The sequence below is a fragment of the Rhododendron vialii genome, chromosome 8a (genome assembly GCF_030253575.1).
Source record: "Rhododendron vialii isolate Sample 1 chromosome 8a, ASM3025357v1".
Lineage (NCBI taxonomy): Eukaryota > Viridiplantae > Streptophyta > Magnoliopsida > Ericales > Ericaceae > Rhododendron > Rhododendron vialii.
This window is the reverse complement of record NC_080564.1, coordinates 30,793,165-30,809,546: the sequence shown is the minus strand read 5'-3', so window position 1 is coordinate 30,809,546 and position 16,382 is coordinate 30,793,165. Positions and strand designations below refer to the sequence as shown.

General features: G+C 40.4%; 3 protein-coding genes across 5 annotated transcripts; 1 reads left to right on the top strand and 2 right to left on the bottom strand.

Moving 5' to 3' along the window:
• Window positions 1–433: 433 nt before the first annotated feature.
• Window positions 434–2,334, top strand: LOC131335249 (F-box protein At3g57590-like). Its single transcript, XM_058370517.1, has 2 exons — window positions 434–937; window positions 1,454–2,334. The coding sequence occupies exon 2, from the start codon at window positions 1,568–1,570 to the stop codon at window positions 2,309–2,311; it is 744 nt and encodes a 247-aa protein (XP_058226500.1). The 5' UTR covers window positions 434–937; window positions 1,454–1,567; the 3' UTR covers window positions 2,312–2,334.
• A 1,713-nt stretch (window positions 2,335–4,047) lies between these two features.
• Window positions 4,048–9,329, bottom strand: LOC131335248 (protein MHF1 homolog). Of its 3 annotated transcripts, none has more exons than XR_009202475.1 (5): window positions 9,103–9,324; window positions 8,944–9,015; window positions 6,032–6,112; window positions 5,246–5,696; window positions 4,048–4,306 (listed from the first exon to the last, which is right to left on the bottom strand). XR_009202475.1 is itself a non-coding variant. In XM_058370516.1 (5 exons), the coding sequence occupies exons 1-4, from the start codon at window positions 9,221–9,223 to the stop codon at window positions 5,479–5,481; spliced, it is 492 nt and encodes a 163-aa protein (XP_058226499.1). In that variant the 5' UTR covers window positions 9,224–9,329; the 3' UTR covers window positions 5,103–5,359; window positions 5,465–5,478. The 3 variants fall into 3 exon arrangements, 1 of the variants encoding a protein (XP_058226499.1); XR_009202476.1 differs by lacking the exon at window positions 4,048–4,306 and adding an exon at window positions 4,335–4,965; XM_058370516.1 differs by lacking the exon at window positions 4,048–4,306 and having other exon boundaries at window positions 5,103–5,359; window positions 5,465–5,696; window positions 9,103–9,329.
• Window positions 9,330–11,391: 2,062 nt separating this feature from the next.
• LOC131335246 (magnesium protoporphyrin IX methyltransferase, chloroplastic) lies at window positions 11,392–15,197 on the bottom strand. The gene is made up of 2 exons (XM_058370515.1): window positions 14,536–15,197; window positions 11,392–11,976 (listed from the first exon to the last, which is right to left on the bottom strand). The coding sequence occupies exons 1-2, from the start codon at window positions 15,082–15,084 to the stop codon at window positions 11,569–11,571; spliced, it is 957 nt and encodes a 318-aa protein (XP_058226498.1). The 5' UTR covers window positions 15,085–15,197; the 3' UTR covers window positions 11,392–11,568.
• Window positions 15,198–16,382: the final 1,185 nt, after the last annotated feature.

Here is a 16,382-nt window from a genome sequence, read left to right as displayed (position 1 = left end):
ATGGTTTCTAACCGAATCACTTAAATTGAGTATTTTACTGAGAAATGAAGAACAAAGTATCAAAAAAGATTTAATTTTTTTTATTTCTTACTAAAATAGTGAGATTTGACGAGAAATGACTCCCTTTTTTTTTTATCTCATACTTTCTTACCATCCAAAAGTAATACCAGTGGATTTGATCGCTTTCTCCATCAAAGATCAGTTTTTTTAATCCTTTTTTTTTCTTTCCGTTGATTGGATTCGGAATGGGCCCTTTGTTTTCAGAAGAAGGCTCTGTGGTCAGAGAGCATCCATCTATTTGGTTTGCTCTTGTCTTGTACAGTACTATATTATCTTATCTTATCCTTATCCCAATTTCCCATTTTATTGTTTTCCCAATTTAGCCTCATGAAATCTCAATCTCAGAATGCGAGGGTTCCGTTTCAATTATTCGGTCCAGCTTTTGGCTTTTGTATAATCCACGTAAAAAACTAGCTTGATTGAACATAGATCCATTAAACAAAACAGATTTGTGAATGACAAATGGACGGTTGAAGTTTCAAATCATATTTTTTCCAATCATTTTCATTGCACGAATCTATTTTGTTGATGGAGCTATCCATGTCTGATCAAGCATGATCTACTTGACTAGCCTCTATGTGACTGGGTGAGAGCTTCATTCGGTCTATATTCGCTCTAACTATAATTACTGTTACATAAACCCGTACTTCTGGATATTGAGATTGTTCGTTTTAAAAAACCCTGATGTTTGCGCTCTCTTTTGCTTTGTATCCATTTGATCTCTCTATCTATTGATCAGGCCTTTGTTAGAAAATAGAATAATGCTGTTTGAAATGTCTGGTTTTCGTTCCGCGTCCAAAAATTCCAACTTATGTAGCACCGACATGGACACGCGCAACGTGACATTTGCAAAGGACACATTGAAATTTCTGCTTAGGTATTCTAGTTATATGCTGGTTGTTAAGCAAACAATAAATCAGATGAAAGGAAAACCAAGGATCTAATTGTAACAAGACTACCATATATGCCTTCATCCATGTTTTATTACCGCATTCATATTTGTTACTACCTCATTCACAAAAACGTTCCAACAGAAATTATATTTTAATCTATTAACCATCATCTATCACAGATTCATACACAAACTTCCCTAATTTTTGATGTCCCCAATAGGTTCCGCAAGGTCGATAGAGTGTCCTAGAATATCTTGAGAATTTTTCCTATTTGTGTTACCACGTGTCCGACGAGTGTCTAAAGCGTGTCGGTGTCGATGTTCGACACAACTACGTGACTACCGGCAAAGTATCTGTGCTAATTAGAACCAACCAATCCCCAGTTCGCACGAATTATGATAAGTCTTACTTGTGTTTCAGATATCGTATGGTTCTCTATATTATCATCTAGCTATCAAGCCCCCGTGAAACTTGTTTGATTTTTGTTTTTGTTTTTTCAGCTGGATATCCATTTCTAATCTTCCTGGACATTGCAGAATCAAGCTCCCTATTACTTGGCACTACTTGTTTGTTCAAGCTTACTCATTGCTTTTGTTACTTTTAAATCGAATGCGATGTGTTATAAGAAAGGCACCCTTCAATTTTCCTCTGGCAATACTTGTGGAATCACAAATGAGGGCTTCTTGCCGATTCTAACAAGACTCCCAGCAAAGATGGTGGGCCAATGCAAGTGCATCTGCAAGCATTGGCGCGCTCTAATTGAGGAGCCCTCTTTTGTGGAATTGCACCATTTCCGTGCCAAGTCTAGACCTGGTGGCTGCTACCTTGTAATCTCTTCATGTACCCCCAACTTCAAGGATACAATTTTTTTCTCAGCCGATTACGAAGGGGGACTGGCTCAGCACTTGTTCAGCTATCCGGCGTCAGGTTTTTATTCTTGTCAAGCATGTGTCAATGGCTTAATATGTTTTTGGTTTAACGAGCCAAAATCCATTGTCATTGTGAATCCTATCACCAAAGAGTTAATTTCCCTTACCCCATTTAATCCGCCATGGAGCAACACAAGCCGCTACGGCAATATATCAATGCCATTGGTATCTTTCGGGTTTGATCCTTCCGCTAAGCAATACAAAGTGGTGAATATATACAAGGTCCGGGAAAATAGCACGCATGGAGAAGTGTTGTCTTATTGCGAGTGTGAAATTTTCACTTTGGGCTCGCTCTCTTGGAGAAAGATCGATATTGTTCCCCTGGCCTCCCGCTTTGAGTTCGGTTCAGATGGCATCTGTCTTGGTGGAGTTATATACATTGGAAAAACTTTTATCGGTAACCTCCTTCTGTTGAGGAGGCGGTTTTAGTGACACTTGACCTCAAAGATGAGAGATTTTGAACTTGGACTGGTTTTTGACTGCTTTTGTGACTTGGAAAACAGATGCAATTTTGGGGGAGGAGGAAGAGGCTGTGTGCTCTGTTTTTTTCCCCCACGTGTGAGTCTATATAGGGCACAAAATGGAGGGAAAGCCAGATGTGTGGGGAGGGGTGGAATTCCAATTCTGCCCTTACATTGGTAGAGAGCAGTTTTTTGCTGGGTTCAAAATTTTGGATGGCTTTAGGTTTTGGATCAAATAGGGTGGGATATGGATAGTTTGAGGACAAAGTAGGTGATTTTGATAGTTCAAGGATGAAGTGGGAAAATGGGTGATAGTTTGAGGGATGTTTTCATATAAAACTCTTCTTATTTTTAACTCTTATCTGTCGTTGGATTCCGATAGGTGGCGAGTTTTCCGTTTATGTATCTCTTAGGTGGGTATCTTAGAGGAATTATAGCAGAGTAGTAGAAACTTAGAAATGGTGTTTTAGCTATTATCCCTATCCTAAAGTACAAAACAACCACTCTGGAAGCCTCAACGAAACCCCTTTCAAATACCTCAATGAACAGTAACTCGATAATTTACCGAGTTACTGTTCATCATCCAGCTCCATCCTCCCTGTTTAGCGATCTCTCTCGACGAGTTACTCCTTCCCTCCATGCATCTCGTGTCCAAGATCAGGTTCAACATCCTCGATCTTTTCCTATTTCTGCAGCAAAAATAGGGATGTAGAAAATCTGGGGCTTAAATTCATTCTTTTTATCATTTTTGCCGATTTTGAGTATGCAAATCCTACTTTCCTTTTGTTTCAGATGGTAATTTCATTGGATTGCAGGCTTCGTTTTTGATATGGCTGTAAGAATGTGGATTCATGTTGGATTTCTTAGTAATAAATATAGTTGACTAGCGAATGAGCCCGTGCCTGAAAGCACTTGTTCAAAAGCATTGGCTGACATCCGAGCCTTATTCAAGTTTTAAAAATTCTAGCACCCGCATACACACCCACTTGATCACCAAAGTTTAGTGCATGAATTCCTGAACGATCAGGCAATTTTTATAATTAGGGAAATACAAATCAAAGAAATTGACTACAGTACAATTGCATGTGCCAAGTCTCACCTAAACCAACTCCTCTATTTTACTCTTAAGTCACATAATTTGCATGTGCCAAGGCCCACCTAAACCACTACTCTATTTTACTCTAAGTCACAATGCGCGTGCGAGAATGTAAGCGTGAAAAACGTCTTTCAAAAACCTCCCAAACAACTACAATTCGTGAGTGCGAGAATTGAAAGCGCGAGCGAAGACCATTTTGAAGGATTATGTGACTAAGATTTTAGTATTTTACTATTGACCTCTCCCCTCATCCATTGCCAAATGGTTTTGAGTTTAATGCTTTAACAAAATTTCAACAGTACTACTGTAGAAGCAGAAAATGAATACATTGTTGTTCTGATTAATGTGTGATAATACCAGATAACGACTAATGGAGTGTTCAAGAGCCCTGTGCATACGGTGCTGCTGAGTACGTAACTCGTTGAGAGACAGAATTTCCATAGCTATGTTGTACACACCCGAAACGGGAAAAGGGACCAGACCGGAGAACTGATGGGTTGATGGTGAAAGACCAAATTAAAATTGTTCAAGAAAGTTGGATCATGCAGATATTCACTTCACTGGGAATATTACCAGAGAAGAAACTATCCCAATTTGAAGTTACTGGGTAATCAGATTATCCATCCCACTCAAGATAACGAGCATCCAAACATTACATAATGTGACAGTAACCGGTCGGACTAGTTATAAGAGCAATGACCGTAGAAGGATAGTCATAAGAGCAATTTCATATATTTCTACATCACAAGCTCTACTGGTTTAGAGTTAGGAAAAAGTAGCTTGAATCGTTCAATAAGCATCATTGATTGCCTTCATGGCAGCCAAAGCTATTTGCATTCATGGCAGCCAAAGCTGTAGAGAATCCTCCTAAAAAAGAAATGAAAACCAGAAAAGCTTAGGCCGTTCAAGCTCTCCTTCATTAATTAAAAGGAAACAGATGCCAATACAAGGAATTAAATAACTCTCTGTTCCAAAACAGTGAAATGATATGAAACTAGAGATGATGATACCAATACAAGGGACAAGTTTGAACCGCCTCCCACATCTATTTCTTTTCATCCGCTCCCTCTCAGAAGATCTTAAAAAGCAGGCCACCACGAGCGGCAAAGAAGGGAGCAAACACAAGCGATTCAACTGCCATTAGCTTGATAAGAATGCTGAGTGACGGGCCTGAGAGGGTCACTGATAGTGTCACCAATCACAGCTGCCTTGTGTGGGTCTGCTCCCTTGGGGCCAACCGGCCACGGGTCCTAGCGCATTCTGAGGCAGTGGAAGAGTATCTTTCACTTTTCTGTTGATTGTGGACTGACCTGAGGGATGCCCCAGGAGTTCTCCGTTCTTTGTGTGGTTGTTTTATGTTGGAAATAAATGACATCTAACAAAAAGAAAAGGAAAGAGCATAGGCCGGTTTAGGTTCCCCAAGGTTAAAAAAGCTTGGGGACCTAGAAAGTGATCCGAACCTGCCCGGAGAGAGCCCCCCATAGAGGCAAGTGAAGTTGGTGAGCCATATTATGGGCAACTATCTCCTGTGGTTCGGAGAGGACTCAGCTGTTAGTATAGAACATTGGAAAACAAGTGACGGTAGATCGACAGACTCTTGTTTTACTCCCAGAAGAAGGAAAGCAGCAATTAGTCCAAATAATAATTGACAGAACTTAATCTATACAAAAACTAAAACAGAACTTAATTGAATTACAAGCTTGTTATACAAAGACTAATGTGTATTCATAAAAACACGAGTCGCATACAGGCCTCAAATGAGATGAATGATAATCACACTATGTACAGAGGGTAACAGGAACTTACCATCAAGCAGCAGCAGATGTTCCATGACATGATAAGACGAAAACAGTTTTTTAACTTCCACATCGTCTAGACATGCGCCACCTACTCAGGTAGTCAAGGGGTAGTTACATGCTCCTAACATCAGGACAACTCTGTATAAGCAATGCCCGTTTGGTGTCTATATATGAACCAACCTTCTATTCATATGACCATTTTTCTTTGTCGATGTGATAATATTACCAAGAGTTACTGAGCTAAAGGTCAGGAATGTGGATTGTTGCTCCAGCCGCAGCCTTGTCTTCTTTTCTTGGTCCTTTTTTCCGCTTCCTCTCAGTCTGGGGTTCTTTTGCGTCTGCAGCGTTGTCTTCTTTTCTTGGTCCTTTTTTCCTTTTCCTCTCAGACTGGGGTTCTTTTGCTTTCAGATCATTGCAGAAGAACCTCAATAAGCCAGCTAGATGTTCATTCCTATGAGCTGAAACCAAATTGAAGCAGTCTTATGCTGCTGCATACTTACAAAATGGACATATACTGCCAGTAATGAAAGTTTGAAGTGCTTTAAAAAGACAGAAAGAGCACCAAGAACACATCTGATTATATATTGCACGGACAAGTATAAGTTTGTCTGTATCCAATAACTACACGAAACGTCGAATTACAATGTTTTAGCTATATGAACAAGCAAAGAGCAATTGACCAAGAATTAACATATTTTGTTGCTAAACATTAAAAACAACTGTAGAGTCAAACCAGGAACGATACTAATACTCAACGACAATTTTACAAGCTTATTACCACTGGTAAACTTACCAGAAAGAATGACATCTTCCATGTTCACAGATTTACGGCCTGCATGTTGTGAAAACAACTCAAGGTCCTTCGCCAACTGCTCTGCTTTTCAACAAATTAACCCTTTGTTAGTTGCAGCCTTGTATTTTCATTACTATGCGACTTAATTTCACACACAAAGTAATGGAGATCAATACCCATCAACTTAATGTATTCACTAAGAAGGATGCATAACTTCTTTGTCTTCATCCTTTAGAAACATAACTATCAATGTGGTAAGCTATAAAACATCACGTAACTGGTGAAGAATAAACTATAGCCACCAATCCAAGTTCCAACCCTTGTTAATGGTTTCTCGCAGCCCCATACAATTTGAATCGGACTTGCTGCATAAAATTACATACAAGACAGTCATCAAAAAGGCATTCACATGAACTAGCCCCAAGCTTTTCCATTCAATTCAGCCTCTATGAAAGCATATGGTTGGGAAGTTGGGAATCACTTCACAGCTGAGGGGCAGACATGCAGACACGAGCAAACTTCCGAAGATGTATCTAACCCAACTCCAAATTTTCACCTAATCTACTTGCAATGGGTATCTCTTTGAGGATAAGATGAGGGATAACAAAGTTTGGTGATGTACAAAAATAACCCGAAGATGCAACAAGAATGAGAGATAGGACCGAAATGGTAGATAAATTGGCATGGATGCTATTGTCAGCTCTGTTTATGTACCTAAGCCGTATATCTCAATTGAATTCAAATTCAAAAGTGGTATCTATTATTTAGCTCATAATCACTCAATATTTCACTTCAATATGACAAGCTGGCCTTTTCTGGATGATAAGCCTAAATAATTACAAAAAATATTAATTTTTGGTTGAAAGCAATTCGTATATTGCTATATGACTCAAATGACACAGGTCGTGCCTCGATAGGATGATAAATAAGCATAAAAAAGTTCTTCAAATATATCAAGTTAAGCCAAAAGGGCCCCATTAGAAAACAAGCCAGATTCATGACTTCTGCTCTGACTCGAAAACAATCTGCAATGTGTACGTCTGAGGGATCAGTTCAAAAGCCTCAAGCAACAGATTAAGAGGCAAAACTAATGCACTTGTAGACACTAAAATTTATTAAATTATACTCCCTCCATCCCTTAATGTTGCTCCACCATTCCTTTTTTGGCTGTCCCAAAATTGAAGTCCATTAGTGAAAATCAAGGACAAGAAATGGTAAATTTCCAATTTTGCCCTTCTTTTCATATGGAGCCAAGCCAATCCAGCAAACTAAAGTAAAAAATAAAAAAAGAACCACAAAGTTCAAAAAGCATTGAATTTCGAAAACCAACATCAGGTCCACCAAATTCAAAAACTTTACTGCCAATCCTTTTGTCAAATTGAAGGGTCAATTTGATTACTAGTACAGTTTTTTTTTTTTTTTGACAAGTAATAAATATATTAAAAAGACGGCTTTAAGGGAATGCCACCCAATTACACAACAAAAGGCCACAAGATGAAGAGCCCTATACACTCCCATAAACCAAACCAATTTAAACCGAGCCTTATGTCCCAATCACTTGGGGTCGGCTACATGAATCATTTTCCTCCATTGAGCTCTGTCAAGGGTCACTTGTTCACACAAACCCATTATACTCATATTTTTACGCACCACAACATCTAATGTCAATTTAGATCTACCCCTCCCCGTAGCATTGCTACCCAAAGCTATCCTATCCACTCTCTTAACTACTGCATCTCTTAGTCTATATGGTAGATATGCCCAAACCACCTTAGCCTAACTTCTTCTCTATAGGTGCTACACCTATCATCTCACGAACCCTATACACTCCCATGAGAATGGAAAAACTCAAACCAATCTAGAAATTGGTCAAGAAGGAGTACATTCTCTCTTGTCCCAACTATACAAGTTGGAATCCCGAAGTGGAACTAACATTAAGGGATGGAGGGAGTATTTGTCATCGTTTTCGCATCCTTTATTGCAGGACCTGAATTTGGGTGTTACAACACTATTTTACACTATATCTCCTCCGTAAGAGAGAAAACAGAAGAAGGTTTCCTCTGCTGCCTATCACATTTAGACAACTACTCTTTGCAAAGTTAACCAACTGCCAGCTAGATCAGCCTCTTACAGAAATGATCCCCCCGGAGGCCTTTCCATTATGCATGTTCTTGTCTCTGGTCCATTTAGATCATCGGGATTCAATTGTTCATCGCTCAACAGTAAGTAGGTAACCTGCTAGGCTTATTTCTTGGAGTTACAGGCTTACAGCAAGGCTTTCATAATTTTTTATCTATGATTTCACACTTCAGCGTAAGCCTGGCCGACAGAAAATCGTAGCAACAAATTGAACAAACTTATTTTCTTCATTGAATTATGACTATCGTGAGATGTCTTGGAGGGCTCTCGCCTACAATCAATTGATGGTAGGAGTAACCTGCAGATTTACATTACCCAAGCTTCAGTATCATAGGTAAGCCATGTGGGAGTAGGATAAAGCCTAAAACTTCCTTTTCACGTGCAGCCCGGTGGCACATGGAGGTACGCGTCTCGATTGACGACGAGAGGAAATCGACTTGGGGGTAGAGTTTTTAACTAGGTGAGCTGAGGCCAAGACCGTGAGATTTCTTGGAGTGTTCGACCTAAAATCAATTGAATACTACTAACCAAACTTGGGTGACTTAGGTAAGCAACTTGGGACTGAGCCTAACAAGTTTATAATCACCATTAATCCTAAATCGCCCAATTACAGCTAAAGAATCATGAACGAATGGCGGCTTCGTAAATTTCACATACCAGGGTGTGCACAGGCCAAAATATAGGTCTGTTCTTACATACTTATACGCTTACATAAGGGCGCGCGCGCGCACACAGAGAGAGAGAGAGAGAGAGAGAGAGGGAAGGAGGTGTACCTGTATATTTGAAGGCTAAATCAGCGATGCAGGACATTATAGGTTGAGAAATTTCCACGTTGTTGCGTGTTGCTGATCCAAAAAAAAAAAAAACGCTTTTAACGGAAATAAATCAAAAGCGATAGGGAGAGCCGGAATGATAACAGCGTCTACAGAAACCTTCGGATTCGGCGATGGAGATAGTGCAGAGTCGGAAACGATCCCTGAGTAAATCAGTGGCCGCGTCCTCTTCTTTTTCTTCTCTCTCCACATCGCTTCCCATTCCTCCCCCTCCTTCCATCTCCACAATTTTGTCTCTCCTGTTTCTCTCTCTCTCTCTCTCTCTCTCTCTCTCAAATCGAGCGGGAGCCAGGAAGTACCGTAGGATTTTTAGGACGGAAAAGGCGCTATCGAAACATGGGCCTTATTACTCGGCGTTTGGAAGGGCTATTTCTGTGAACATGTGGACCGATGCCGTCGAGCTGAATGGGTTTTTCATTTACTCCTGGCCCATATAGTAATAATTAAAGGACCATACAGCTAAACATTTTTGCTACAACTGCACACAAACAATTACACAAACTTACTTGCACAACACGTGGGGCCCCCACGCACACTACACACATTCAATGTTTGTAGACCCCACATGCGATGCGAGTGGGTTTGTGCGCGATTGTAAAATTATTGATAGCCAAACAAAATTTTCTTTTCGCCAGGTGTATTTGACATTGTGTTTGTGTAACTGTCTGGGACCGTAGTGGATCTCACGTCACGATTTGTGCACCAATAGTGGATCTCATGTCGCGATTAATGCACAGAAAATCTGTGCGGACAGGTTTTTCATTTCCTGTACTAGTACTACATTTTTTCTATGTGGTGCGACTGTACATTTTATTTTAGCTATTCATTTAAAGTGACTTTAACATAGTTGGTGATATGATTTTTTTTGGCAACAAAAAAGAACATCATATATATAAGTAAGCGGGGGTATATATAAATTAGAAGAAAGATTACAAGGGTTTAGCAATTACAAAACAAAATACAACTGTGTTATCGTCTAAGATAGATGACGCCGAAGACATGCAAAGACCTCGGAGCCTAAAGAATAGACCACAGTGTAAATATACAGAAAATAACATAAAGAAAAATAAAAATAGAACAACCAAACAGCTCCCCACCGCCACCGCCACGAGCAAGCCTCAAGAACACAGACCAAGTACGCTCTAATAGTACCTCCAATGCCTTCCAATTGTCAAGACGCAGCCATTGCCTAAAATATGATCAAACCGCTGGCCGAATCATGCCCATATTTAATGACGGCCGACACAGATCAGTTAGCCACAACATAGCATAACCGCGCCACATCAACCTGCAAAACTGATATGCTTGCAATTTTGTCTAGTCTCTCATAGCTAATTCCATTCTTTTGGCGTAAGTGAGGAATTCGTTGAAAATGATGCATCGTACTAGTATTATTTTTCCAAAGACGGTTTAACTTCCTACTTTTAACTAGCGTCGGATTATAGGATGAGAAAATCTTTTTCACGCATCCGCTATGATTAGTTGTTTACGGCGCTAATTGCGACCGGGTCCGAAGAAAAGTTTCATTTAAATCTGGACTATCCAAAGCCGAAACAGACGACCAAGATTGTGCGAAGCTGTAAAGAAGGCTCTGCTGAGCCGTGAAAAAGTTTCTTATAGTATATTGGTTGCGATGAACTTTTCGAAAATCTCCAGTCAAGAATCCACATACTTAAAGAGTCTTGGCCGTCAGCCGGTCACTAGTTAGGGATGAAATCAGTTTAGATCGGTTTTTCCGCTGGTTTTCTACCGAACCCAATTGTTCGGTTTGTCATAAGAGGGGAGTCACAAATGAAAGAAGAGGTTGAACCATTCCCAACGACAAGAAAATGTTTAAAGGAGGGATAAGAAACTGTCTGGGTTTTTTTTCCGACAGGGCACTGTATGATGATGGGGAGAGGAGGGAAGTTACCGCAACGGCATATCAGTGACAGTGAGATGCAAAACACAGCTAGCAGAGGAAAAGGCCGAGGAGGGAGAGGAGGAGGCTGAAGCAGGTTTTTACAGTGGTTGATATGGACGTGCAAATGATGGTATTTCTCCAGATGAGAAGCAAGCAGGTGTTGTAGCCAGCCCAACAAATACAGTTTCTGCTCCAATGCCTGTTTCAGGTACTTTTGTCCGTAGAGCTCAATTTTCCCATCCCGGAATGCACTAAATCAATTGCACAATTGATGATTGTACCAGACATCATGCAACTTTTGTTACCACCGTTATAGACATTTGTATCTGTTTCGTTGATCCAGAAATACGTAAAGAGGTGAATGTGCCCGTCTGTTATCCAAGACCAACGGAAGTTTGTCATTGTACATTTTTAATGCTTGAATTCTTCAACTCTTACTTAGAACCAGAAAATCAGTCAATGACAACCCACTAAAAAATTGAGTGGAAATACGAAACATCTCAAAACTTATATGCATAATCCTCTAATATACACGGTCTCCAACAGATACATGCCGAAAATGAATATATTGAGGAAACATTAGGAATTCACAAAAGAAAAAAAAATTGCAGAACTTCCTATGTTCTAGTGTTACGTCAAAAAAGCCTGACCTGCCTTCCAAGCTAGGCAGGGACAGCCTCAATCAGCCTTGAAAAATAAAACTGTGTCGTGATTAGACCTCTCTTCCTTATCTTCCACCCAACTTTGCGCAACGCCCTCTCCACATCTGCCTCTGCATGCAAATATGCCCTTGTTGCCTTTGAGGGCCCTGGGAACAACTCTCCCACTCTCTTCAACAAGTCGTAATATAGTGTCTTTGGTGCAAAGCTCAGAATTAGCCGATTGTCAGCCAAAGAGGCAAGATGGGCAATCATGCCATCTGCCTTGCTTTGCGGGTAATGTATCAAAACATCTAAGCAAACGACGGTGTCAAATTTCCCAGCTAAGCTCTCTAAATCTTTCACTTCAAATTTTGGCATCACTGGTGCTGGAGTGAGCTCATCGTTGCCTGTCAAAAGTTCTTCCCTTGCCTGCAGGAAGGAGAAAAGTCAAATTCTGCTCTAACTCTGGCAAGACTTGAACAAATAGGTAAAAGAACAGAAAAGTGGCCAATACAAAGTAGAGACGTGCGGGTTTATAAAGTTAAGTAGCTAAGACAGAAAGTGAATATAGTTTCCCTGTCTATCTGAAACTGTTGCTGTTTGATCGATGAAACTTTTATCTTGGAAGCGCAAGAAGAGAAAAACAAGAACCTTACTGTGTTTGGTACCAGAATTTGATATGTTTGGAATGGACGAAATTTGGAATGCAATAAGAATAGAAGATTTGGTGGGGTTTGAAAGGAAGAGAGAACATAAAAAAAGGGCATCTGGATGTCCTTTGGGAAATTGTCAAATTTCTGGGCATTGAAATTGATAAAACCATTCCAAAGAAATCATTGGCAAGCCAAACAATACAAACGGGATTAGTTCATCACTGTTCCAATTAGTTCTAAACACAAAACCCGGATTTCCTGACAAATCTGTGCAATTATTTTTCCCTTTAAAATCCAATTTCAAAAAGGCTTTGGTTCCAAACACCATGTTAGGTCGTGCTCAACTCAACAGCAACAAGTTTACCCCATTTTAGCTACATCCTAACAATGAATGCATCTCATTTTTCCACCGCAATAACTAATGAAGTAATTCACTTGTTTAGTGAGAACTTCAAAGAACATTCTCACTAACCGTTCTGGCTACTGAAAAGTGAACAAAGAACATACATTCTTTGCAAAATTGCTCTGGACAGTATAAACCAGCATCCACCCACCATGGATAAAATAGCAGAACGTTTTTAAAACAATAAGTTCGAATATCTCCAATAAGGCTCTCTATACGTAGCCCGGCTCCTCTACAATCCGACTGTAGAAAGCCGTCACATCTCGGTCTGTCGATCTTGACAACTAATGGTGTATGTTATGACTTGGCCGCCCATCTGACAGTTAATGATTCAGGTGTATGAAAGATTTGGTACCATCAGTATGCTAGTAAAAAATTTCTTGCTGGTAAGAACAAATTTGCAGTCCCTCCATTCCAATTTGATCACTATCAGACATTTTCATGTCCCAAAAATGTTCGCCCATTTGACTTTTAGATGAATCAAATTCCCTTTTCGCCCTTGTCTTTTTTAAATAAAGTGACTTTTTTCAAGAAAATTAAGGGTAAATATTGAAAAGTGAAATATTTCTAGGAGCAACATTGGGACAAATAAACTGTGATAGAAGGGGCAAAGTCACATAATGTGTGTGTGCTTGTGTGAGTGGGAGCGCGAGCAGTGGCGGACAAACAACATTTGGCCTGGCACCCGGCTAATAGCACTACCTATGTAGTGTGCATATCCAGTACTGCATCAATTTTTTATGATATTGGTACCCCTACAACGCCCAAACCCATTTAAAATATTGACATAGAACAAAATTCATGTTAATTACATACTACGAAATTTCAGTGTGTTAGCTGGATATATTCTAACATGCAAGGGAAAAGTTAATCACCCATATCATATCAGAGTATTGCTCTATTAAATCACCCATATCAAACCAGAGTGATGCAATGTCCAACATATCGACACCCTCCACATGAAATCTTGGTTCTGCCACCGAGCATGAGCGTGAAACCGATATCAAAATCATACCACACTACTAAAATTCACGTGAGTGAAGATTAAGGGCACGAGTGGAGGATCCTAGGATTATGTGACTAAGGGAGGGAGTACTTGTTAAGTTATCAGTAGTCCCAAAAAGCTTAAGTTGTTAGGAAATTAACCCAACAATGTATATTAAGCTATCTAACACCCTCCCTCATATGCAATCCCGTATTTTTACGTGGAGATGCAAATTTTATAGATAGAGTGAAACAGGACACAAATGGGAGAAAACATAGAGACTTGAACCCAAACACCTCTCCCAACTAAAGCTTTGATACCATGTTAAGTTATAGTAGTCCCAAAAACTTAAACCGTTAGAATCAAGCTATCTAAACAGTACTAATTTTCCAATTACTAATGAACGGATGCGATTACACGGACGGTATAGTCCGTTATGCAGTCCAAAGACGGACTGCGCCGGATTGTGAACTACTCCTAAGGCCCATTTAGTTGCACCGAAAGGAATTGGGGGATGGTGTTGTGCAGTGGTGTACGCAACACCGTGCTGCGCGCCTCCGAGCCATCAGATCGTGCATCCGATGGCTCAGATCTCATCTCGGCGGCAATGAACGGCTCTCAATCGTTAGATCCGAGCCGTCGGATACACAATCCGACGGTTAGGAGGTGCGCACCTCACTGCACAACACCAGAAGTCCCACGGAAAGGAGGGGTAAACTAACTGTCCTAGAACTTTCTTTGTGTACTTTCTCACTAGGAGTACATCCTCCTACTAAAAAGGAGGAATTCTAGTTTTCCTGCAAAACTCTTTGTTAACATTACACATACACACACGGTAAAATGAGTTTCCTTTTCCTTTAATTCATTTCACATCACTTTTTCGGAGAATACATTTCTCACACAACATTTTCGATAAGTGAACGTAGCCTCAATTTGTTGGTGTTTACCTGTTTCTCGGCTTCAGCAACCATGGCAGCCGAAATATCCGTCGCCGTCACCACCGCCCCCTGCTTCGCCAGCGGAATGGCCAGGCACCCGGTCCCACACCCCGCGTCGCACACACTAACCCCCTCCAGCGGCCCCTCGTCCGTCAACATCAGAATCGCGTTCTCCACGGTCTTCGCGTGCCCGATCCGTATATCCCTCTGCACCCTGTTCACGTCGTCCGTCTCCCCGTATATCTTCTTCCACCGCTGGAACCCCGTGCTGTTGAAGTACTCCCTCACCACCTCCTTGTCGCCGCCCCCGACCTCCTCCGCCTGGCTCCGCCGCCGCATCTCGGGGTCCGCCAGGGATAGCGCCGCGGCGGCGAGGGCAACCACCGAGCTCCCGCCGATGACCGCGAGGGTCGTGCCGTCGACGGCGGAGGAGGGCGGTGGGAGTGCGAAGGCGGTCGGGGTTTTACGCTTTGGTTTTGGAGAGAACTTGGGGTTTGAGAATGGGATTGGGGGCGTTCGGAAACGGATAGTGGAGGATAGCGGCGAAGAGCACGCCATGTTTTCTTCAATTTTATCTCCACTGTTTTCCCCGCCGGCGGGAACGAGTCAAGAGACCCGAGACTTCAGAGTTCGGAGAGTGTTAACGGGGATTGTCGGAAGGAATCCGGGATGAGGATAAGATTCGTTATCCTTGTGGGTCCCTTATTTGTTACGACTTGTTTGGTTACGGTACAGACAAAAAAATTTGTTAGAATATTTTTGAATGGAGAACCAAAAAAAATAAAAAATATTTTTAGATAAAACTTTTTTTTTAAAATTGAAAATAATTTTTTTTTAAAAAAAATTTCATATATATATATTTGGTTGAATTGTTTTTTTCTTTTTCAGTGGGAGTGATGAAAATTATGAATTTCCAAACACACCCTTACGTTGTACTACCAGAAGTAAAAACTACTATTACCGTCCCGATGAAATTATTTGCAGACTTCTTTCGAACTCACCTTGATGATTTCACTAATCGGTATTATTGAAAAAGAAAGACTGTCACAATGGATCAGAACTAGGACAGTAAATGAGCCGAAAACTCGAGCTCAAATTTGGTTTGTTTACCAAGCTGAGCGTTAACGAGCCGGACCGAGCTCGCGAGCTATTCAATTCGTTTACAACCCTAGTCAGAACCCACTCGTGTTGTCATAAAATGTCTAGATCATGTGTAAGTAGAAAATCAATCAACATAAATTCTAATACATCATGTTCTCTGAGTGCTCTGAATCATGAACAATTTCAACATTGAAGTGAGCCTACAAAGGACCCAAAAAATTGTCACAAACAGAAGTGTCTATTGTCTAGTCCCGTTTTAGACATGAAAGATTATAGAAGGCAATTTTCTCCGCACCATTCCCGCCACCGACCATATCCTGCTTCGATATGAGAGGGTAAAGAATGTGAGTGGGAATGGTTTTTATTTTATTTACATCGTTTTGTCCGTCCCATACCCAGTAATTAATTAATTAGTAAAACATAGTTTTTCTCTCTTATATGGGCTATGTGTTTTGGTTCAGCTTTGAGATATATTTCTGAAATATAAAATTCTTATAGTTTTTGCGATTTATTTGTTTTTACTCAATTTTTACAATACTTTTAATTTTTGATTAAAGGTACACAATATAAATTTAAAATGTTAAAAAATAAATAAACAATTCGATAAAAAATTACTAAAGACAAAAAAATACGAGTAACAAAACAATCAAAAATTTTGAAAAGTATATTTTTGAAAGGAGAACCAAATAAGGGAAAAGACGATTGGGGTTGGGGGGGTTTCCTCTTTTTATCACACGCCTCACAGTCCCGGACTA